The sequence below is a fragment of the Thamnophis sirtalis genome, unplaced genomic scaffold (genome assembly GCF_051295495.1).
Source record: "Thamnophis sirtalis isolate CommonGarterSnake01/CBP01778 unplaced genomic scaffold, rThaSir2_p1.2 scaffold_8, whole genome shotgun sequence".
NCBI classification, from domain to species: domain Eukaryota; kingdom Metazoa; phylum Chordata; class Lepidosauria; order Squamata; family Natricidae; genus Thamnophis; species Thamnophis sirtalis.
In genome coordinates, this window is record NW_028261388.1 from 21,808,845 (window position 1) to 21,835,117 (window position 26,273).

The 26,273-nt window shown below is 37.9% G+C and overlaps 1 protein-coding gene across 1 annotated transcript; it reads right to left on the reverse strand.

Annotated features, from left to right (window-relative positions):
- Positions 1-604: 604 nt before the first annotated feature.
- Positions 605-14,598, reverse strand: AMER2 (APC membrane recruitment protein 2). Its single transcript, XM_014060472.2, has 2 exons — positions 13,532-14,598; positions 605-13,357 (listed from the first exon to the last, which is right to left on the reverse strand). The coding sequence occupies exons 1-2, from the start codon at positions 14,391-14,393 to the stop codon at positions 12,483-12,485; spliced, it is 1,737 nt and encodes a 578-aa protein (XP_013915947.2). The 5' UTR covers positions 14,394-14,598; the 3' UTR covers positions 605-12,482.
- Positions 14,599-26,273: the final 11,675 nt, after the last annotated feature.

Here is a 26,273-nt window from a genome sequence, read left to right on the forward strand (position 1 = left end):
TTCCCTTTTGAGGTTGGACGGAGAGATTTGCTTTTGGAGGAGGAAATTCAAACTTGCAAAATTTTCTCCAATCTTCCACCAAGATTTCAAAAGCTGGTGGTTTGGAGGTGAAGAAAGGAAGAATTATAGTGGCATTTTAGGACTAAACCTGAAAAGTTAATCATTTGACAGAATTCCTCTAGTCACCACTAAATTTCCAAATCACTTTCAGATCTCTGTTAACCCTTTAGCTGGTATACATTATGCTTCCTATTGAAACCAGAGGGAAAGCATTTTTTAGTGGTGAAAACCATATGTTCATACATGCATGGAAAAATGTAGTTATTCCTTTCTTTCCATCCCGAATATAAGCACAGGCGGCTTTGAGAAAGACAAATTCCACCCCTCCTTAGATTTTGCCATTGGCTCCAATAGAATTACTTTGTTAGTGTTTGGATCAGATGCAGAAATTAACCCATTCTTAGTTCCTTTCTTGGTGTGCACTTAATCGTGCCACAAAATGGCTGTGATATTTTCTTTCTGCGTTCCCCGTGGCTTTTTACATGTAAGAGAAGACAGGCTTGTCATCCTCTGCAGAAGTATTAATCTTATACTATTCAAGAGCAGCATCCAGGTGTATATAGTTTTTTAGGTATCAGCCAATGTCGGAGAAGTCAGGTGACTGCAGTGACATGAAACAGAGGCAGGAGTTGGCAGTGGAGACAGGAAATTTTCTGCAGAGTCCAGGATGGGTGGAAATACTTCCGTTCAGCTGTGGGGAATGTTCCTTAGGCCCTATGAAAACTATCAACACTCTCAGCCCACAAACCAGGATATAATAAGTGTAAAAGTCACAACTAAAATAGATGTGTAGCATGGACTGCCTAACTCCCATAATAAAACTGTTTTCTATTCCATCAGTGTGACTGCAATCACTGAATCAAGTTGCTAAAATAAATCACCTGTGAAGACCATGAAGTCCATGCAATGACCAAAGTTCATTCATCACTTGGGTAGTCTCCAGCGAAACTACCAATTTGATAGAAACTTAGTTTTGTTTTCCAAGTTATTAAATAAGTTTCCAGTGCTGCCTGCTGTGTAGAAAAGAGAACCTGGAGGGAGAGAAAGTGGAGGTGGGACACCTAATAATGTATGTGTGAGATCTTCTCCAGAAAGCCACTCAATCCCAGCAGCACCATTACTGGATCTACACTTAATTTTTCCCACTGAACACCATGTTTATTCCCTATAAAGATGTTAGAACTCCTATCTTGGCATCAGCACTCCTGTGTATTAGTTTGTATGTTCACCATTGTGCTCGGCTTGTAGGGTGATGCATGAAAAGCTCTGCTTTGAGCAATGAAGCATCTCTGTGCATATAGCACACACTTAAATTGATTAAGTTCTACATAGATATTTATCACTAAAATGTAGGTTACATTTACATTTTTTTAAAAAAAGTTTTCAAAGGAAGTAGAACTGCTGATAGAATCTTTCAGAAATTTATTCTGTGTCCCGTTTGAATAGATGCACACTGCTCAAGAGCACTTCCTTCTACTGCTACTGTATTTTACACTTGGAAGTACATTGTGTTCACAGATTTACTTTTAACATGCATGTACACACACATATCTTGGGAGAAATGATAAAATGGGCATCATGACACAGTGATTCTGTAATTGTATGTAAGGTCAAATGATTGCACTATGACATCACATTGGGCATTTTGTTATTTTCTCATCACATTTTGTACTGGACACTTATGCATATGTACCCAAAATACTGGTAGCACTTATTGCATTAAATATTCCACATTAATAAAAACCCTCATTAAAACAAAACTATGTACAATTTTTAATGGCATCAAACAATTATACAAATAATCATGTGTTAAGTTACATTGTTTGTACAGTTGGTGTCTTATAGTTTTTATTACTCACAACACACAGCATATTTGATTTCTGAGCAAGGTGAAATGAAGAGAGAAATTCTGGATTTATTTTTAATGCTATTGCACTGGTAACAAGCTGAGCAGAAATGGCACAACAGGGAAAAAACTGTGTAGTTAAAAATGAACTGTCAGTTGCAATATGCTGAGTGCAATTTACCAAATCAATATTTTATAACAATACAAATCTATCTCAGTCAGCTTGTATCAAGTCTGTTCTGGATCTTTCAAAAGTAAGCACTGTATTTTCCTTCATGGTTGTTTAAAGAACTTGGAAAGAAACGTCAGCAGCTCCTTTTACACTCCATCTAATTCCATGTTGTTCTCACAGGCTAGCAGATTATCCCCCAGCTGTTTCTTAGATTCACCTGAAGATACTCAAGATTGAACTTGGAGATGACTCTGCCATTATTATTGTCAATCAACTGAAATTATTGACAGGCATATTGTGCCTTACATGTTATAATAATCTCAGCAGCTGTAGAGGTTGAAGTAACTCTTTGGACAAACACCGATATGCTAGAAGGTACCAGAAACAACATACAGTAGAACCTCTGGTCACGAATACTACTGACCACAACCGAATCGGGTTAGGACCAAAATATTCACTTTTTCCCCCCATGGTCAATTTCCCCTTCTGCGCCATTTTTTTCTAAGCGCCAAATTTTCAAAATTAGGTTTGGGTCACAACCAAATCAATTTGAGAACCAAGTTATGGAACGAATTATGTTGTGACCAGAGGTTCTACTGTATGGATCTTCTAGGCTCACTGAGACTTACATGATGAATGCTACATCAGTATTCCGATTAGAGGTTTCTGTTTTATTATGGAAGCTAGAAACCATGGCCCTGATGCAGTAGTCATTGAAGACAAGTACATATACTGAGTAATTACAATTCATGGGTGTAATTCTATTCTTCAGTGCAAGTACCCACAAACAAAAGGCTAGTTCTAGACATGGATTTGCTTTACTGAATCAGGAGAAATATTTATGATACCAGACACACATTTGCATCCTAGGTCTTCCTTTGTAGTCCATGGCAACTACTTTTAGGATTCATGACTGCTCAGTCAACATCAGTTCATGTTAAATAACATAACTTTGGCTGGACTGCAATTGTAAATAACATCATTATGTCATAAACCAAAAATTAAATAATTATCCAAACAGCAAAAACTACTTTTAGTTCTGTATACTTACTTTACTTCTGTATGAAAAAAAATAGACTGAACTGTTTAGATACTTCAATGACTTCTTTAATGAAACACAAAAAATCATTATTATCATCCTTACAATCCCAAACCAGTATTATCAACTTGCTAAAATATTTCTTTTTCTTTAATAATTCAAATTAAAATTATAAAAGAAAGCATACAATAAACTACAAAATGAGGAGAGGCAGATAGCACAGTAGACAGCACATTCAATTTACTGTACTTGAAAGGATCTGATCCATTTTCTACCATCACAAACTAAATTAAGTTTGGTATTGGTTGTGTTAATTTTAAATTGTACAGGTCAAACACCAAGTGTTAATCCTGGACTGAATTGCTGGTAGCATTACTGGTTGAACAAAGCAACAGCAATAAATGTAGTTTGCACATAAATGTGATGGGGGAGATCATCAAAATATGGAAAACAATTGGATTTCCATCTGCTAGTAAAGCAAACCTTTAAAAAGAAGTGAGGGTGCCATTCAGGAATTGTTCAGGTATTTTACTGACAGGTTACATAAACTCTTTTCACTTCAGTTGACTGATACTCAAAATCAAAGCTTTTCATTTTGCATGAAATGTTCTGAAATAAATATACAGCTTTTGAGGAGGGTAGGAATCATCACACAGTCTTTTAAATGATTTCTGCACATTCAAAAATAACAAAGAAGGTGGTGGCATATATTTTATTATTTTTCAACTATGCTGATGCCATGCATAAAATGATTGAAGCTTATGATGTAGTATTTGTTCTGTACTACCTGGAAACATTCACCTTTCCTTAAAACACTGACTGTATTAATTTTAGTCAGAATGATAGCTCATGGAAGGATAAATTCTCTTTCTCCATACCTTGTACACTTTTGTTGCATGTTGAGAGAGAAATGAAATAAACAACAGTTCTCTATCATGAAAGGTAATAATTTTTACAAAGCACACTGGCACCTAGTACAAAGCAAAGTAGATTCTTTAAAATAGTACTACTGATCAGCAAACCCCACATTATTCTTTTAAATGAACTATATCATTTGTCAATTAAACTTTGTCTATTTTGGAGAATGCAATAATACAATTCTGACAAGATAGCAGAATGGAGTGGGCTGCTCATAAAAAATGCACCAATGAAGATGTTCACAGAAATGTTTGACTGATGCTATGTGACATGCTTATAAACAATGCATATGCACCCTGCAGTGTGCTTAGACTGCAGGAGAAGAGATATTTGGCAGGAAAAAAAGGAAAATTTGCCTGGAAAATGCACTTCTGGTTGACTGAAAGGGGATGGGTATGGAGAAAGTATCGCTGGCAAAAAGCAAACTGAATGAAAGATAACTAGGATATCATTATTGCTGGTATTAGGGCAAAATAAATAAGCATGGAATATACAGTATAAGCAGAGAGAAAATGTAGAATCGCAATGTAAGGAAGTCATGCCAAAAGCAATCTGATCAGGCTATGAAAGATGAGTAGAATAAAACTACACAAGAAAATATGCAGTATCAAAGCAGAGAGCATTACATTTAGAATGCATTCATAATCTAAAGCGGGCTTGTGACTATATATGAGTGGAAGTGAAAAATAGATTTGCGATACATAATACAAATCCACTTTAAACAAGTGGTACAAGCAATAACACTCACAGCCTATAACCGAGTAACACATCAGATGTGAAGGGATTTTCTATAAATGTATAGAATACAGAGATGCAGGGCCACTGGGATTTTGACACTCTCTTACATGTTAGATTTTGTGTGCTTAATTCAAATAGATGGTATTAATCAGGTCACTCCAAAATATGGGATATAAAAAAAGCAGTTTAATGCAAACTTTGGGATTATCTTAACTCATGGCTTTAAGAGAATTAAAATGGTATCAATGATGGAAGTGGATTGCATTTTAATTGAGATTCCCAAGTTTGTTCTAATTCTCTGAACTCAATAACAAATATGAATGAAATGTTACTATATTCTAGATTCCCATATTTTCCTACCAGTTTGCAGCTTTACATTTTAATTTCTACCTCTACATAGGCATGGTTCCTAATGAGCCCCTGAGTTCAATTTTTAAGAAATAGCTTGCATTGTTTTATTTTATTCTTCTCAGTTTAGTTATATTAATTACTGGTACTATATCTGTTCAAAAAATAATTATTACTGCTACTTTGCCTAAAGATTCAACACAGAATGTCATAGATGTCAAGCAAAATCAGGGAAATACAGCAAATAAAAGGGTTAAAAACAATTTAAAAGCACAAAAGGAAGAGATGTCTGCACATTCAGTAAATGCACTATTGCTTATGGCAAAGAACTCAAGTCACCATAACTGTTGTGCTTGTCGCTTCGCATGGTAATAAAACGTTCATCTCATGGGTAGATATATGTTTTCATATTTCAGGTTACAATAAACTCAGATTTGCCACCAAATTCATGTTTGACAAGGAGTCCCAGCCTTGGCTCTTTGGTAATCCCTGGGTTTTTGAAACATGTAATAATATCAGGCACATATTGAACACATTTGAAGAGACCAAATTTTCTGAAAGACTGGAAGCTCTGGCATCAGAATAACTATGGGATTGGACAGGGTGAAGTGATGATACCTTCTTCACATCTATTTGAGAATGCAAGTACCAGAACCAGACTTCATATGTCAGTTATGGTATCCTACATTTGTGAAGTATTATATTTGTAAAATTTTGGAGCTTCAGCTACAATATTTGTTTTTCCCCCCTCTCTACAGTTAAAGTAGGGATGGATGGATTGCAACACAGCACACGAGATGAAAGTTAAATCCCCCTTGTCCATATTCTGAATCATGGTGTCCATAAATAGGTATTTTTAACGACAAAATTGGAACTCCATGCAATTTACACTCAACTTTTAGCATCAAGTTTCATTGTATCCACCATCTGGTTTCAAATCATATTGTTCCATTGTAGCAGAATATATTCCATAAATATTTAAAAGACCTTATGATTATGATCTACTCAGAATGGGAATAGGGTGAATAAAATTACGCATGAACATATATGTGATGTCTGTTTACAAAAGGAGAAATCTGGAACATATTGTTGCACTATTTAGTGTATAAATATATCAATTTCTACTCTATCATAGCCTTGATAAAGTATGTTCTTTCTCACCTAAACACAAAAGCAATATAACTTCCTATCAGTAATAATGCAGTTCCCCATACATCCTATTTTCTTACAAAACGTCGCTTCTGTACTATATCGTGGAATCAAACCTTTATTCATAAGCATTATCCAAAACAAAAACAAAAATGTTTATGAGACCATGCTGTTAACAGCATGAAAAGCTTCAGAGTGAGGTCAGGTGCAGAATCAGAGAGCTCCCTTGTATCTTGGCAATCCCATAAATTTCCAGACTAACTAGTAGTTTTGCTTCACAAGGCAAAACCATGGCAATTTGCTCTGATACAGAAGCATGCTGGAATTACCTTCAGAATCAGATACCAGATCAAGGACTTTGATGCAATATCATTTAAGTGTTAATAAATAATTCAGTAGAGGGCATGAAAAATTAACCAGAAATGGAATCGCCCAAGATTAATTTATAAACAAAAAATACTACCAATTTTGTGTGCTTTTTCTTCATTGACTAGTCAGGATGTTTACAGGGTAATCAGTTTGCTTCTTCAGTAACACCAATCATGCATTTGCTTTGTAATGTCAGGGCTGTTTTAAATCTATTCCATGTGCTTTATTCCCATGACTGCAGATGGCTACAATCCACATCCCATTTATCCCACACTAAAGTCAATTGAATTGCTGTAGAATAAGTGGGTTGTGGATTTCTGCCAATAAAGAGCAATGCATGTACACTGAAATGAGAATGAACTCTTTGTGTCAAATGCAGACCACATTTTCAGCACAAATTTTGTATCTATGAGAGTAAACTAGGGGTGCACAAGGCAGTTCATACTACTAAGAGAAAAAAGTACCTCCTTCTGAAAATAGTTTCCTAAAAACATGTGATATAAAATACTAGAACTATACTATAGTATGCATTTTCTAAAAACATATAAAATGTACTAAGTGAACAGTAAGTGCAAAGAGATTAAAATGCCTGCTCTAATATAGTCTTTATATGTTAAGTACAGGATAACAGCACAAGCATCATCCCAAATAGAATTTTAATAAAGTCTTCTTTAACAAATAAAAATAGTGACAATTATTAAAGGATACATCATCTTTGGGACCTGAAAAACCAATTAGCCAATTAAGACTGCAGAAATACAGGAATCTCCGATTCACCTGTACAACTCTAAAGAATGCCTCCAGGATGATAATCTTTTGTTTCCTTCCTAAATTTCTAAGTTAATTTTGCCCCCTTCAAACATTAATCTATTAAGAGGGGTATACAGAGTACCAACATAACTTTGTTTAGCATGCTTTTCAGTGCACGGTCTTAGGTATTGTTTATTTTTCTAAAATACAAATATATATATTTAAAAATAAAAAGAACTGGCAAAAATTAGCCACATTTGCAAGTTGCAAAATTAAACATTTGAAAACAATTAACTACTTAATACTATGCCTGGGAATAAGGCCACTGGGCAGTAGAAATTACTTTAGAGTAAACAGGAATAGACTGAATTGCATGAAATGATGGTTTGTCTATAATTAAGGACCACTTTTAGTGATGCTGGTTGTAGCAGCATGTAGGTGGAGTGTAATTGCAGATAGAGTCAAGATTTGACTGAAATACTTCTAATTCAAAGGAAGCACCAAAATTTTTAATTTTCATGTCACCAGAATAATATGACATTTCCTCATGCTATGTTCTGCAGTAACTAAAGTTTTCCATTGCTGTTTCCCCCACATAAGTTTCACATTTTCTTGATTCCGTAAAGTGCCCCGATCTTTAAATTCTAGCAACAGCTTGGCAAATTCACAAGTCTTATGTAATGACAGATATTTGTTAATTATAGTCTTCTAAGAGCTGCAGGTACCTTATTACTATGGTATCTGGCTGAAGTATGGATTAAAATATGGATTGCAAAAATCCAGATAATCACTAAACAGTTATAAGGGGCTGGTTAGCTATATCTCCTTGTTATTAACCAGTGCTCTGGATTTGAACCAGCCAAGATCTGAACAATACACTGTTGGGCTTTTAAAATAAATATTACTTTCATGGCAACTATACTTTGTCTTCCAAAGATAGAATCATCCTATGGCTTTTACATGATTTATAAAGATCTGTGTTGTTATGGTAAGGAATACAAATACTTGGCTTCAATTAATCTTTTTCAAGATATGATTGTCATCAACTTATAAATACTGCTAGCAGATAAATGAGTTGCTACTGTACTGGGTCATATCAACTAATATAAGAACCGATTCCTTCTTAACTTCCTTACGAATTTTTTTGCCAGATGCCAGTCATTTTAACTTCACAGCCAAATGTTGAGACAACAGCTACCTTAATATTTTCCTTATTAGCATCAAGCATTTTCAACAGAATAAACAGAGAGAAATAATAACCTCATCCTGACATTACAAAATGTACGTTTATCAGAACCACATACAGGTAGTCCTCAACTTACAAGTGTAACTGACCCCACAATTTCAGCAGGTCACCATGTCCCTGTGCTGTTTTACAACCTTTCTGGTGGCAGTCGTTAAGTGAACACTACAATCACTAAGGGAACCAATTGTTCACTACAGAGCAATTTTTGCGAGAAATCAAAAACAAATGTAAGTTTCAGGCAAAAATGTCATAAATCACAATCACTCAATTATGGGGCACTGGCAAAAGCCCGTAAATGCAGGCTGCATCCAAAACATGGCCACATGACTGCAGAGGGTAATCAATATTAGAACTTTGAATCTGGATCATAAGTCCCATTTTGAAACTCTGAACTCTTGAAACTTTGAACAGTCACTCAGCATCATAAGTCAAGGTCTACTTAAATATATTTCTAATTAATCATGAATACTTTCAATCATAAATTATGCCTTGAGCGGTATTTATTAATTTTCAGAAACAGGACAAGATGAAGATGAAAAATAAAACAAAATGAGAAAAATCAAAGATAACATGTTTCATTTCTTCAGTTATTCATGGAAAGGGAAATCTATTATTTCTTCTTATAAATATACTACATATAAACAAAATGTGTATGATGAAATTTTGCAAGAAAAATAAGGAAATTTAATTATTAATACTTTAACTGGTGCACCACTGTTTTGTTCTGTAATTAACTCATCTCACAAATGATAACATTCTCTTTCCATTGTAACTTTAGCTCCCTGAGCTCTTATGTATGCATTATTATTATTATAAAACAAGGAGCATGGTGATAGACTTGCTTAAAAAGCATGCAAAAGGAGAGCATGCCCTTCACTGATATAAAACAGTACAAGCATTTCTTATATATTTACTAGCATTAAAGTTCTGTGTCCTTTACATGTTTCCTTCCAAAATATTACAGTTACAGTACAAATAAAAATGGTTTCCTCTGATATAGTTGCAGAATTCCCAATGAAAGGGCCTACATTAAAGTGAGCCACTCACTATCTTCATCCTATTTTTTAAAGCAAAATCAATCTAAAAACCAAACCCTTTCTCACGAAAAGGTGATCAACTGTCAAAATGATTTGAACAGAATTGCTCTGTATATCCTTGATCTTATCCTTTGGAAATTAATATACATGCCATTTAGCACTTTGCAGAAATGTGTGCATGTATGGTATGTGTATCCATGGGAATATACATACATATATACATTAGGTTTGCATAAGGAGTGCACCTGCAACAACCCACAAATACATTTTGAGACAATACCATATATAAAGTATACCACCAGATAGTGCCTTCACATTCTAATAAGCATGCATTTTACATGGGAGATCTCATTTATTATGACAAAACCTATTGCCAATGTTTAAGCATGTTTAGAATGGATATTTCAGGCTTGAATATACAGCTACATAACAAATATAGAAAGGCTTTGATTTTTGCTTCTTTCACAGGATAATGGATGACATAACCCACCTCAAGTTTCTGACATATTATCTACAAACCATTAGAAACAGTTTTCTTACTTTCTAGAACTTAGTGGTTGAGAATCAGAACCTATATATGCAATATTACAATCAAGACACATTATTAGCTGAATCCAAAGATCACCCTTGCTTTAATCTCATATTTATTTTTCTTAGCTAGACATATTACGAATTCCTTTTGAAAATTTCAAAAACAGTTTACTGTAATGCATGGGAGCTGCTATTTGGGATAATAAACCTAAAGTCCACTTACAGCACAGAACATCCATACTTCAGAGCATGACCCATGAGTAGAAAAACCTGGCTAGGATCCCAAAACATCCTTAACTAGTTTCACGTGCCTCATGCAGAAAGGAATAGGTTGTGTATGTTCCTCCATTTATACTCTGCATAGCAAATTACTTATGAAAGTGAAATTACTTGAAAAAATAGCTTGTAACACTGTTTTGACACACTATGGATTCAGTTGTTCACAGTATGGGGGGAAAAAAGAGGGGGAAATCCCAAATGGCCCATTCTCAGGTATCTAAATTCACTTTTTGGAGCTTGAGCTTTACAAATAAACAAATCTTGTTTTTTGCACAGCTTTACATAGAGTACTTCAATATAATTTAATTAATATAAGCAATTAACCAATTGTTACTATATTCCAAACTTGTATTTTATCTTTTCTTTATTAGTATATAGCCTCTATTCTTTTGATGTGTACTTTGAATGCCTGTCTTTATTTACTGTAAAAGCTAAAAAGGTTAAACAAATGCTTAATGACTAAAATGTTAGTCATATAAGTAATTTGTTATCTTTTTTAGTTAATACTCTATATTCGGTTTTAAAAGCAAATTTTAATTATAAATGGATTAATTTCCAAATGGATTGACATAACACCCTAGCCTTCCTACCTGTCTTGAAAATAAATATTTAGGCATATAACAAGATACTTTACTGAAAAGATGTCAACACTGTACAGTAACTACTTCAGTAGTACTCATATATTCTGTGGCCTTCAACATGTCTATTGTTGCCTGAGATTAAAAACAAACAAACAGTTGATGGACTAAGAGTTTGCCAGTTGTTTTATTTAATAACTATAGAGATTAAAATTTAGGGAAGCAACTGTTTTAACATACCCCAAATTAAATATGTTATCTTTGAAAATATTAACAAGTTGGCAGTGACAGCCTAATAAGCTAAACATATTCTATCTTAGAAATTCCTAGGAATTAGGTTTGTAAAAAAAAAAACCACCACTGGAACTTTGGCTCTGATGCATGCATCATCTTGCAGGATCATTACAATAGAGTTTTTATTCTGGGATGGTACAGCCTATATAAATTTTTAATTCTGGTTTACAATATTATAGGAAGGCCCACACATTTAGAACCATAAAATTACCAAGCTATAAAAACTAATTTTGCTTCAACTCTAGTAAATACAGAAAGACATTTTAATTATTAAAAATTGTATCACTAGGAGTAACATATGCACCTATTTATACATGAAGTACAATTTATTGTATAAATGTTGTAGTTGCCTCTATCTTAACATGTAGGGAAGTTCCCCGGAACCTGATTATTTTACGCATTGGAAAAATATTGATGTAAACATCTGAAAGTTCACTAGATGTCTTGAACATCCATTTATATTAGTTCAGATCCAAAGCAGACAGAAAAGCAAGCAAAAATATCTCTTCCCATTATAGAAACCCACCTAACTTGTTAATCAGCTACCTTTAATGAACTGAATCTGCTAACAATAGACAGCGCTCTGTATATCTCAAATTAAATATCTGAAGTTTTACTGCTGTTACTACTATTTTATTATTTTTGACACTTTCTCACAATATTGGAGCAAGCATTTTCAATATAAGCCAAAAACATTTTTTTTTAAAAGCTCGTATATAAGGAAAAACTTCATTTGGTCCTCTCTCTCCCACAGCTCTGTCTTCTTAATACAAGTTTGCATTATTCATTCATTATTCTTTCTTTCAAGTTTGCATTATTCATCAGATTTCTGCTTGCACAAAACGCATGGAAAAGTGGCCTTCAACAAAGTATTTTAGCGAATAACGAAAAACAGGATACAAATGTTTAAAAAGTGCTCAAAAAGTGTGTATGTGTGTGAGATATATATATATATCTCACACACATACACACACATTGTATTTCAAGGTGGAATTGAGAAGCATTTGTCCCTTGCATTCATCATTCATAAAAGGGGCACATGGAAGTGTCTTCCTTTAGATGAGGTCAAGGCCAAACTGCTTATTAGAGGGTTCCTGAAAAGATTGGGATGCCCATTATTATTTCCTTTTATTTTTTGGCATTTTCATGATATGTGGCTGTTTTACCTGTTGTCCCTGCTAAGCTTCGGTAACTGGCTCGGTGTACAAGCACTTTTGAAACAGGGATTTTTGTTCTAGGGATCTCACTTTTGGTGGCCTGGTGGTGTACAATATGATGGCTATTACTGGAATCCTGGCCATGGCTACCATGTGGCGATGTAAAATGCTTGATACTGATGGGTATCTTGGAATCCTTGAGTGAAGTTGTATGGGTTTTGACTGGACAAGTAGTTGCTATCGGAGATAATGGCTTGCAAGAAGTCACTGTGGTGATATTTTCTGCAGAAGTCACAGTTGCTGTGTTTTCATCTGGATCAGTATACAGATCATAGAGAGCATCCCCACTGTAGCTGTCTCTGGGAATTACCTCTTTCTGAATACTATTAGTATTGTCTTCTTCAGGTCCAGGTGTAGTAGAATCCCAATAGCCCTCATCACCGCTGGGGATGGCTTCTTGCTGCTCCTTTTCTCTATTTTTCTGGTCTTCTTTTTGGTGGTGAACTGGAATCTGGCTAAGACCAATGTGCTTTCCATTTGCTGACCCCTCCTGAACTCTCCTGACAATCTTATCACCTTTGGAGGTCTCAGGGGATTCCATCCTTCCTGATGTCCCCTGTGATTTCTCTTCATTGTGCGACAATAAATCCCAGAATTCCTGAGTACCTCCCACCTGTTCCGGGCTGGCCATCTCCTCTCCTCCTCCCTGGTAAGTCACCACGCTGGTAGGCTTCTTGGAGGGCCCAGCTTTGACAATCCCAGGGGCACTCCTCTCACTTCCACCTCCACCACTGCCACCGCCGCTGCCCGCGTCATCTTCCTGGTCAGCAATAATGTCCCCACAGCCTGTAAGAGAGTCAAAGCTTTTCAGTGAAGTCACGTCAGCAAACATCAAACAAATACGGTCTATAGACGGCTCAGAGGGTGGATCAAGAGAGGAAGGGTCAGGGGCTGCCGCCGTCTCTTGGCTGCGTTCATACTTGGGTTCAACAGGGGGGGAAGACTTGATGGGGAGGTCACCTGTTTTAGCCGAGTCCTCCTGGATGATCTCTTCGCCATCACTAACGGTGGATTCAGGTTGGATCTCTTTCTCCTGGAGCAGAATCCCGGGAAGCTCCTCTCCTCCTCCAGACCCACACGGGGCCGGCTGCGGTGCCAGGTCCGGGGTGGGCATAACCTCGGGGGCAAGGGGACTTGCGGGCTGTTCTCCATCCTTAGTGACCAGGGGAGTCCGGACAGCGTCAGCGGGCGCTCCTGGCGGCGCTACCTCCTCTTTGATACACTCCAGGCTGGCCGTGAGGGAGCCCGTGTTGAGGATGCTGGGACTGGGCTGGCCTTCGGAGCCCTCGCCCGCCTCGTCGTCCTTCCCCCCGCCGCCCGGCTTCTCCCGGCGGGACCACCGCATGCTGCTGAAAAGCCCTTTGAGGCCCCCGCGCCCTTTGGCTCGCTCGCTTTTGCCGCCTTCGTCGGAGCGGCCGTTTTTGCGCAACAGCGAGAAGAAGCTGTGCGACTTGCCCGCTGCGGCCGCGGGCGAGCAGGAAGAGACGGCTTCCTTAGCGGCCACAGAGGCGGCCCCGCTACCCGCTACACGGCCGCTCTCGACAGCCGCTGGAGCCTCGCTCCTGCTGCTCTCCTGCTCCAGCACCTCGGCCAGGCCGTCGTGGGTCTTGCTCCTCACCATGCCCGTTCCCTGCCCGCCGCCGCCGCCTTCGCCGCTTTTGCTTTTGCCGCCGCTCCTCACACCGAAGATGCTTGGCATGGCGCTCCCGGATTTCCTCCGCTTAAACAATTTGAAGGCGGTTTTGTTCAGCTTGCCCGAGGGCGGCGGCGGCGGCTGCTCCCCCAGCGCGGTGGGTTCGCCACCATCGCAGTGCGCGTCCATGGCGGCCGCGGCGGCGCTGCCTTCCCCTCCTGCAGCCCCCACGGACGCCTGCGCCTGATTTCCGCCGTTCGCTCGCTCGGCTGGCTCTCACTGACAGCGCCGCCGCCGCCGCCGCCGCTGCTCTGCCTGCCGCCCGTCACCATGGCAACCCAGGCAGGGCTGAGCAGCTTGCCTCCGCGCCGGGCCTGGGCCTGCGCCAGACTCCGCCGTTCATGGCGGCCAACCTGAGCCACAGCAGCCCCCGTCCGATCCGTGAAAGAGGGGCCGGGGGAAAAGAGGGCGGCTCCTTTCCCTTCCTTCTCCCGTACGAGGAGAGGGGGAGTGGGGAGGCTGGTTTAACCTAATTCACTCGCGGCGGCTGGGACTGCGGCTGCTCATTCGCTCAGCCTCGGGGTCTGCGTGAGGGACGCGGGCTGGGGGCGGGTGATTTGGAGCACGCGAAGCTCTTGCTAACGAACCAGACAACATGGCCCCGCTTCTCAGGCGGCCTGTGTGTGCTCATGGGGACCCCCGGGAGTCCCACTCTCCAGGACTCTTGAATCCTCCGAGGGCACAATTTTCTACCGGCGGGGCGGGGCGTAGGAAACGGACATAAACGAGGGTACCTCGAGCGCGATCGTGTCCCGTTCAGTCTCTACCTTTGAAAGTCCCTCCCCGCTCCCAAGTTTTTATTTATTTATTTATTTGTTTTGTCAAGCGTGTATAAGATAATAGATATAAGTACAAGATTAAAGGTAAAGGTTCCCCTTGCATATGTGTACTAGTCGTTCCTGACTCTAGGGGGCAGTGCTCATCTCAGTTTCAAAGCTGAAGAGCCAGCCCTGACTCTGTGGTCATGCCGCCTGCATGGAAGGCACATGGAACACTTGTTACCGTCCCACCGAAGGTGGTTCCTATTTTTCTACTTGTATTTCTACATGCTTTCGAACTGCTGGGTTGGCAGAACCTGGGACAAGTAATGGGAGCTCACTGATTTACGCAGCGCTAGGGATTCGAACCGCCGAATTGCCGACCTTTCTGATTGACGAGCTTAGCGTCTTAGCCACTGAGCTACCGCGTCCCATACATACAAGATTATGAATACATTATTATGAATTATTATGAAGATTATGAATACGTAATCGATAGCCAGACCCTGGAGGATCCCACAGGAAAGGATATCCCTCAGGGGGCTCTAGTGCATCCGGAGTCTCAATGGTTGCAGCTGACCGCCTGGCATTTGAGCGGAAAGCTCTGACAGAGGACAAGTTGTCCATCAGGGTTACCAGAACAATCCAGGCCTCCAGGAGACCATCAACTAACAGGATCTACAATTCGACATGGAAGGTTTTTAGTAGCTGGCGTTCCAGTGTTGATCTCGGTAGCCTTTGGAGAGAAGCTGAACCTTAATTCTTCTTTCTAACCTTGAAGCTGAATAATATCCATTCAGGCTGAACAAAGCGGAGATTGCAAGAGCCAGTTTGGTCTAGAGATTATTTAAGGCACCAAGGTAGAAATCAGGAGGCAGTGAGTTCTAGTTCTACTTTACGAATGAAAGCCAGTTGGGTGATTGAGTTAATCATTCCCTCTCATTCCCTAATACCTCACAGGATTGTTGTTCTGGGGAAAATAGGAGAGGAAGGAGGATTAGGTTTGCCACCTTAAACCATTTATAAAAGGAACAAAGGTGGGATAAAAAAAGAATGCAGATGTTGAAAATTTACCACAAACTGAGCTGGATATGGTGCAGTTCTTTGAAAGAAAAACCTTTTACAGATAGTCCCCGGTTTACAACCACAGTTAAGACTATAATTTCCTTTGCTAGGCAAGGCAGTTGTTAAGGGAGTCACACTGGAGTCACTTTTTGTCACAGTTGTTAAGCAACAGCACTGCAGGCGTTAAGTGAATCACATAGTAATTAAACAAATCTGGCTTGCATTTTTGGAAGCTGGCTGGGAGGATTGCAAACTGGTAATAATCCCAGGATGCTGCAGCTGTGTAAATACATGTTATTTGCCAAGCACCCAAATTTTGATCACTTGACTGGGGAAGCTGCAACAGTCATAAGTACAAAAAGCGCCCACTTTTTTTCAGAGCCATAGTAACTTGGAACGGTTGCTAAATAAATGTTTGTAAATCAAGAGTATCTATAGTGTTAAACCCCCAAATGCATTTCATAACTGTTTAGGCAATTAATCAGAGGTTCTGGATTGGTTAAAATAGGTTTTATAGCAAAAATAGTAAATTGATTACATCAAGCTGATGCAAAATGCAAAAAAAAAAAAAAGGGAACAGCAACTGGGCTATGTTTTTTGTATCAGAATTACGTAAAAGGAGCAAAACTCTGCCCACCCTGAGCATCATTTGCTGCATTGAATTGTGATAGCTTTCCTCTGTCTTGATGCTTTTAAGATAGAAACAAAAATCTCTGGAGATCCAATTAACATCTCCCATGTGTCACACAAGACTTCTCATTCCCTCCAAATCCTTTTAAGAACCAGGTATGTTTTGCATTCATTGGCTGTTGTCATGGGTGATTCTGCTTTCCTGCAAATATTTTATCCATGTAACTTTTTCAGAAATTATTTTGAGATCTGCAGTTAGACTTGTCACCATGATGCTACTTATATAACTCCAAAAATGCAAGTTCAGATAAATTACTATGTGTACCTATATGTCTATCATAAACATATTTAATACACGAGTTGTGCTTATGCTGTGCTTATTGACAATTATGAACATATTTTACACATGCCAATGATATAAAAGACTGCTTTCTAGTTGAATATTTTATTGATAAATGTTAAAATAACATCATAAAAACTCCTAGGCATGTTATATTAAAGCTGGTAATTATTTTTGATTTTAACAAGTCTTTGGATGCTTACTTAAAAGCTTCACCACTTTTAATAGATTACATGAATTTGCACTAATTCATCTTGGGCATAAGAGGTATGCAGAATAGTGATTTTGCCTCTTGGTAATCTGAACAATGGATAAGAAATGTTTGAGGATATAACAAGAATAAAGAATAATGTAATGTACCAAATTAAGCTACCCATAACATTTCCATTATTTTTCCTGTATGTTTTATGCTGCTTCTTGCTCCCTCCCTTTGCTTATCAAAGTAAAGCAAATATGTTACATAAGCAAATCAAACAAAACATACTGTACACAGCAAAGGTATATTTGTTTTAAAAGCTGAATGCTGACGAACATTTAATACAATTACAGTATGCAATGTACTGTAAGAGGAAAAAAGAGAAAGAAAATTGAATGAATTTTAATCCAATAAACCTCTATGCCCAAGACTTAACTTGATTTGGTTCCTACAGTCCTAGTCCAATGTCTTTATCAGCATACCACTCTGGCTGTATATCAATTTAAACCAGCTCTTTTCAAATTTGGCAACTTTAAAATGTGTGGCGTTCAACTCCAAAAATTCCCAGCCAGTATGATAGTTTAAAAGGAGATTAGTACATGCAAGCAAGTAATGCTAGTTTTGAAACTAGCTTCTTGAAAATTGCAAGCAATACATCTTAAAACCAGCTAGGAGTGTCTAATGTAGTTTTTCATGTGTGAGTTCTTGTGCTATTTGTGCTCATTTGTTCCAATTAAACTATTTAGACAATGGAATAGTGGCAAGTTTGAAGAAGAAAATCTGACTGGTTTTGATCCCTATGATATTCTAGAAGTTTTGCTGAGCTGTTTTGGATCAACCATGCTTTGCCAAAAACAAAGGTTGGAACATTTTGCTTGTTTGGATTTGGGCCAAAACAAAATCTCCAGATATGTCAGAGTCATTTTATGGAGCAATTAAGAAAAAGTTGGTGCACATCTCTACTTTTTTCCTTCTTCCCTGCATGCTCAGTGTCCTGGCGCCCTTCCCCATCCCCCTTTCTATTTTCTTCTCTATATAGAGTGTTTGATAAGATTTTTTAACAAGAGAAAAAAGGGAGCTCTCTAATTTGTACAATGTATTTCAGAGAGTGGGTGCTACAACTGAAGGTATGCTACCATGGCAATTAGATTTTTTTTAAAAACTTTTTATGTAAAGAAAATTTGTATGATTGGAAAAAGGATAATATCTTGGTGGTAGAACAACATGTACAAGGTTCCAGATTAGAGCCCTGATATTTCCTGTAAAAAGGGTCAGATAGCAGGAAATGAAAAGAAAAAACTCTGCCTGATATGCTGAATTTGCTGTTCTGGTCAGGGTGGAAAGTATAATGATTCAGTTGAACAAATATTTGCAGTAAGCGTACATAAAGGGGTTATTAATGGAATATATCCTGTGCATGTGTGCAGTCATAAGATCTTTTAACATAGATTGCTTTTGTTGGCGTAATCAAAGTACTTTGGAAATGGAAGATCTACTCCATGCTATTAGCTAAGGAGCGCTACAGATGCAGTATTTAAAATCTGGGTCAGAGAGAAGGCTTTGTGAATATGTTAAAGGGGCTTGTTTTGTGTTTTTTTCACTTTGGGAAAGAAAGGGCTTCCAATGTTTGGTCTAGACTCTAGAGTCTAGTATGTAATACTCTGTACCAACAACCCATCCACAGCTGCCCCATTACATAAGGCAGATATTCAGACAAACTATTATATCACAATCTGAGTAAACAGAAGCTTATGTTGAAGAAGCAAACAAAGAAAAACCCAGTAAGAATCTAGTTGGAAATCACTACAGAACACACGCAAGCCTCCAAACAACAAAATGCTAGGACACAGCTGGTAGAATTAAATGCTTTTGGAAAGGGATTATCACCTTGAACTATGTATCCCTCCATTTTATTGAGCCAACCAGCAAAGTATCTTGCAAAACCTCCATTCTCTATATTTTTGCATGTGAGCTTCTCTATGGTAGTGGTGAATATTCAACTTTCCACAGCATCTTCTCCATAATATTCCACCAAGATAGGCTGAGAAAATGAGAGGCAGATGAGAGGCAGTTTATGGATGAGTCCTATCAGGCAAACAGGCTCTGACTACTGCTGTGGGATGCCAGGGCTCAGCCTTTATAACATGGATCTAATTATGTTATCCATAATGACACAAAACTGTACTGAACAATATAGCTGCCGAGTGTTATTCTACTCTGCTATAAGAAGTTTGCAGTTGGCTGTGCTCCAGCACTAGCAATATTTTAAAGGAACACAAATGTCAATATATCACAGAGCGAGAAAGAGAGTACACAAAGCGTTTCTTTATTACCTTTTATCTCCTGTTTTGAATAGTTTAGTACAGAATGCTTCAAGACACAATTTGCACATCCTTGGGTTAAAAAGAAAAACAAAGAAGGGATTGTTTTCAAGCTGACTGAGAAGACTTGACTTTGTCCCACTTCTGCCATGAGTGCTGAATGGATCTATGGGTACATTATCTTTTAGCCCTTCTTAATAAAATGCTATTGATGTATCATGACAAAAGGAGGGTTCAGAGTTGCATAATATTTACATTATGGGAATGCAAATTTAGAAATGGATTGCTATGTTGTGAGTGGAAATAAGACACCTTATTATAAGAAGACGAATTGCAAGCAGGAGAACCATATGCCTGTTCATCTTTTGTGGATGAACAAATCCAGGATCCTCCTTTCCATTTTTAGGATTCTTTACATTAGAATTGGCCTATACAGTCCTTTAAATGCAATTGTTGAGCACAAAGCTGAGACTCGACATTCAAACAAGTTTTAGGCTTGCACCTATCAGTTTCCTATCAACATAGCTTTTGGCTAGATGAGTAGGAATTCTGGAAGCTGCAGTCTCAATAAATCTGGATGACACTATATTAGGAAGGCTGAAATATAAGATGTCTTTCTCTATAATACAGGACACTTAACTGCTAAAAGATGGCAGTCAACCAGAAATCAACTAGATTTTCCTGCAAATCAAGTTCATGGACTCTATTTAGTTTTATATCACCACCTAAAATGGAATAACTCCAGGTCCATAGTAGATTGTTTATTGCACGTGTGTGTGTACATGCATGTCCATGCACATGCTAGTCTTTTAACCCTTAATTTTCAGATGTAGGGCATAAATGGTATATGTGTGCAGGAAGTAATTGGCAAAGTATCTTAGGCTCTTGAGGAAATGATGAAATATAATAAATAAATATGAGCCCAGATAATATACTGTAGTGTCTTTATTTTTGGTCCTGGCTTAAACTATTGCAGTGTCAATGGGACAAAGTAGGAAGGTCTGTGGAATTTATAGCTCAACAGTGGTGACATAGATGGTCTTAAAATGAAATCTAGATTTAAAACCTCATACAGTTTATGTCAACTGCGGACAGAGATATTAGTTTTTAATTAATAAGATGATGGCAAAATGACCTATATATTATCATTTTGAGAACTGAGCTCTGAAAGAACTAAATTGCCCAACCCCTGATTTATTTCCCCAAGGATTACTGCTTAGGATTTTCATTTTAACTAGATGGAAGAGACAAAAGAGTCAACAATCATTCCCCTCATCCAATTGCAACTTGTAAGACTTATGCAAATCAATCCACTGTTAACAGATGCTTGAAACAGATAGATGATCATACATATTAAGATCCTACTATTAGTGGAAGCTTATTATAATGCATTTTGTTGCAGTGCTTCTGACTTGTAGATTAGGATACTGATTTGTAGGTTAGGATACTGGATCAGAGTTCTAGAAGCTAAGCACATAGAATCAGAGAATTTGAAGGACTACTTAGGCCATTCAGTAGAACTATTGGAGCATTATATTACAATCATAGTTACCTTAATCTAGCATGTTCAACATAACATATACCTTAGGTATCTTACTTGATCTCTTTCATTTGTAATAGGAAAAAGATTATTTTTCGGCCATGAAGCAGGCATGAGAGTCCTGGACGGTGAAGCAGCATTCTTTGATAAATGCAAGTACAATAAATAATGCAATAGTAGAGTTGGAAGGGACCTTGGAGGTCTTCTAGTCCAACCCCCTGCCTAGGCAGGAAACCCTATATTGTTTCAGACAAATGTCTATCCAACATCTTAAAGACTTCCAGTGTTGGGGCATTCACAACTTCTGGAGGCAAGCTGTTCCACTGATTAATTGTTCTAAATGTCAGGAAATTTCTCCTCGGTTCTAAGTTGGTTTTCTCCTTGATTAGTTCCACCCATTGCTTCTTGTTCTGCCCTAAGGTGCCTTGGAGAATAGTTTGACTCCCTCTTCTTTGTGGCAACCCCTGAGATATTGGAACACTGCTATAATGTCTCCCCTAGTCCTTCTTTTCATTAAACTAGACATGACGGAGCTCAGTTCCTGCAACCGTTCTTCATATGTTTTAGCTTCCAGTCCCCTAATCATCTTTGTTACTCTTCTCTGCACTCTTTCTAGAGTCTCCACATCTTTTTTACAACGTGGCGACCAAAACTGAATGCAGTATTACAAGTGTGGACTTACCAAGTCATTATAAAGTGATATTAACACTTCACGTGATCTTGATTCTATCCCTTTGTTTATGTGGCCTTGAACTGTGTTGGTTTTTTTGGCAGCTGCTGCACACTGCTGGCTCATATTTATATGGTTGTCCACTAGGATTCCAAGATCCCTCTCACAGTTGCTACTATTGAGCAAGGTACCACCTATACTGTACCTTGCTCAATAAGTCATTGTAAAAACATTGTTTTTGAGTAATTGTTCATAGCTCTTAAATATGTGGTATCATTTCAAAGCATTACCAGATTGCTCATTTATGGCACCAACAAAAACAACATTATGGTCTTGTTAGAATCTATATAGTACTAAAACTCTTCTGTCTGTTTGTTTGTAATTAGCCCAAGTGGTACTTCATGTCACAACAATTTTTTGAATCAAGGTACCTCAAATCTGCTAACATGAAGAATTGGTACAGAAAATAGAACAGATTAACCCTGTGGAATTGAAATGTTAAGGCTTTTCATATCAGTTGCATTCACAAAATTGTGACCTCCGCCACAGTCAGCTTAGGACCTATGATTGTTATTTCTGACATTCCATGCAAGCTGCCAATAAGCAAAGTTAATGGAGAAGCCAGCAGGAAGTTGGAAGTCACTCCTGTTATATCACAACAATTTTTGAATCAAACTACTATGATCCAGGAACAGTGGAATTGAAATTTCCACACATCAGGGCACTTTACTTCACAATGTTCTAACCATTGCAGTATCTCCACATCACCTGACATAGATACTTGTCTGAGATGTTGACAAGGTAATCCAGCATTCGAATAAAAACATCTGGCCAGCCTAATAATGTTATGTTGAAAGAAAGGGGAACATGGTCAAGAAATGACACCAACCATTTACAGGAAGTAGCAAAGAGGAAAAGAGAACACGAATTGGATGAAGCCAGGGCAACACAACTCCAGCATCAAACAGTAATAATAGCATGAAAGAAGGAGAGATAAAGGAGAAGAAACATGCAGATATGACAACAACAGACAAAGAAGAAGAGAGAAAAGAAATCCACATCTCCAAGATTAGAGAACAAATAGAAGAGATGAAAAAATGGAGGATGAAACAGATACGTCTCTTAAAAAACAAAAGGCACAGAATCAGAACATGAGATAGAAGAAGAAAGAAAATATTGCCTCAATGTGTGACGAACAGTTATGACTGCAAGAATTCTTGAACACGACAACGTCTACTTTTGATAGTAAGATCTCAATAGAGAAACAGACCAAATGCATAATATTTCTCCTGATGTTGGTACAATAACCAAAATCTGCCCTCACTGTCATCATAAAGCTGGAGTAATACAATTCAGGGAAATTTGATGTTCATTCAGCTCACATCAGACTGCACTACCTTTCTCGCAAAGAATGAACCAGTGGGTCTAGTAATAGATAACAATATAATGATTACTTTTACTACAAGTGGCCTTTGTTTTATTTTATGCCAGCTTTATGTAGAAATGTCACCTATTGTCCGACCCTTCAGTGCTTGCAACTTTTTCCTCTCCTTCTTCCCATCATCTCTGCTTCTATGGAAATCAGTCCTAGATCAACAAATATTTATTACATATTCTGTACTACTACTTGAAAGCTGTTTGCCTTCAGAGGGAGGGAAAGCAATTGTAGAACAGAAAATAAGACAGTGGTGCTTCGAATTTCAGGAGTTGATCTCCACAGGAAGAAATATACAGTTGTGGTAGTTGCTGATTCACTGCAGGGAGGAATAAAAATAAATGTCTAAAGATCATACCCATAAGGTCTGAAATGTGCAGGCTGCCAGGAGTGAGATGGCTTAGAACAGCTTCTGAGATATATTGAATCCCTCAACTTTTTCCCATCTGGAAAATCTGTGTGGGGATGAACATCACTGCAAAGAAGAGCTATCACCATGGATTTTTAAAAATTAGAAAAGAATATGAAGATTTGCTCTTATCCAGTCCATGGAAGAGCACTGGAAATAAAGTAAAATGCTGCCAGAGAATGTCTTGACTGTGCAAGTGGTGTAGTTGGGAAGATTTAGATTTTTATTCATGGCCTGGGTTATCTGAATGATGGACATGAGATATGTTGCATCTCATACTGAGATTCTGTTCTTATTAGAACAGAATCTATATTGTAAAAAATGAGGAAAAAATAGAATAAGCCAAAGAAGATAAGGCAAATGTAGGAAAGTACTGAAAAAAAAACCCATAGGAAATCAAAAGATAAGGAATTCTTCAGATATATTCCGATTAAAATGAAAAGAAATATGCTTGCTATGCTAAGTAAAGATGGCAATATACATAACAAATAAAAAAAAAGCAGAATTACTTTCCATGAGCTGATTACTGGGAATATATTTAAATCTCTAGGTCCTAATGAATTGCAACCCAGGGTACTGAAAAATAATAATATAGCAGTAGACTTATATACCGCTTCATAGGGCTTTCAGCCCTCTCTAAGCGGTTTACAGAGAGTCAGCATATTGCCCCCAACAATCTGGGTCCTCATTTTACCCACCTCGGAAGGATGGAAGGCTGAGTCAACCCTGAGCCGGTGAGATTTGAACCGCTGAACTGCTGATCTAGCAGTAGCCTGCAGTGCTGCATTTAACCACTGCGCCACCTCATGTATTATTTCTGAGAAATCCTGAAGAATGGGGAAGTGTCAGATGATGACAAGAGGGGAAATGTCTCTTGAAAAAAAGAAAAATCTGGTTAATTGGCGATTACTCATTCTGACATCAGTTTCTGGAAAGATTCTAGAGCAGGATCATGAAGACATTAATGTACAAGCAGCTTGAAAACTGAAGTAATCACCAAAGATCTATTTCAAAGGCAAGTATTATTAGACTAAATATAACTGATTTTTATTTTTTTACTGGGTAACTTTCTCAGTGTAGATTAGGGTAATGTTGTAAACATGTACTATGTTGAAACTATGATTTCAACAAAGCATTTGACAAAATATTTTTCAACATTTTGATTAATTAACTAGTATCATATGAGCTATATGGCATAAAAATAAATGGATGTATTAAATTACTTGAAAATTATATTCATAGAATATTCATTAATAACTTTTTTATAATACTAGAGTAAGAAACTGAATGGAGTGCCACAAGTCTCAGTCATGGGTCTTTAATATTTTTACGAATGACTTGGAAGACGAAACGGAAGAAGCAGAGGTGGTATTCTACCAATTCGGACCGGATCGCCCAAACCAGTAGCAAAAATTGTGGGTGGCCCTGCCCACCTAGCCCAGCTCTATGGCATCCCATTTAGGCCCCCTTTTAAGCCAAAAGCACATGAGCAGAAGGCTTAGCGAATGCACGGAGGTGGTGCGTGCACTCACCTTTGTGAACCAGTAGGGAAGGTAAGTAAATACCACCCCTGGGAAGAAGTAATAATTTTGTAGATAATATAACAGTATGACAGGTTATAGGTAATAGATGAGAGTAGGAAATAAATAAAATTCAAAATGATATTGATAAATTAGAAAAATCAGTTGAAATAACAGTAAAGATAAATAGAGACGAATGCCAAGTTCTTCACTTGGAAACAGAAATAAAATGTAGGGATATAGGAGGATAGATTATCTTGGAATAATAGTTAATTGCAGACTATATGTGAATCAGTAGTACAATGCAAAATAGGCAAAGGAATTATTAGGTTATATTAATTGAAATATAAATTTTCTATTGTGGAAAGTGGTAGATCCTTTTGTTGTTGTCAGATGTGGAAACAACATCATAAATCATCATAAAGAATATCATCTTTATAGTACAAATGGGCGGGGGGAGTGGTTTGCCTTAAAACAAAGTGTTTAGGAAAATATCTGTATTAGAGATGTCCTGCTACTCCACTTTAATATGCTTTAAATTAGAAAAAATGCAAGTAACTGAAGCATAGAAATTTAGCCTGGGGATCTAAACAGCATAGCACATAAGATAATTATTATTCCAACCCGACCTTAATGCTCATGTCATGTAGATAAATTTGCCTTTGGTTGGTGCACATGTCCTTTTTAAAACAATCTCCTCTTGTAGCATTCTTCCTTGCTTCCCCTTGTATCTTGAATCATTTAGTCATTTTTATTGAAGAGCTAAAATTTTATGTACCTAGAAAACCAGGACTAATGCAAGTAAAAACGTCTGCAATATAAATACTGCTGTTATCGCAATAAAATAACAGATAGCATCGACAAGTTAATTGTAAAATTGTTTCTTCAAGCCAAAAAACTTCTGCTATAGGAAGTCATGTGCCCATGATTATTAAAGAGTCTTTCCCCCAGGAATACTTAATGTAACCCAGACCTAAGTACGTAATCTTGCTGACATAATGATATGCCATCCTGATTCTTGTTGTTGCCCTAGCTGGCTAATGAAGTATATTGTCTGCATTTTCTCTCCTCTCTCTCTCTCTTTTGAAGGCACTTATAAATGGTCCGTGGCAGGTGTTTAAGCAC

Excerpts from the sequence above, each read along its gene's own strand:
- AMER2 (XM_014060472.2), bottom strand. The coding sequence starts at position 14,393 with ATGGACGCGCACTGCGATGGTGGCGAACCCACCGCGCTGGGGGAGCAG. Across the intron at positions 13,358-13,531 it reads GGAGGACTCGGCTAAAACAG|GCTGTGGGGACATTATTGCT; the intron begins GTGACCTCCCCA and ends ACTCTCTTACAG.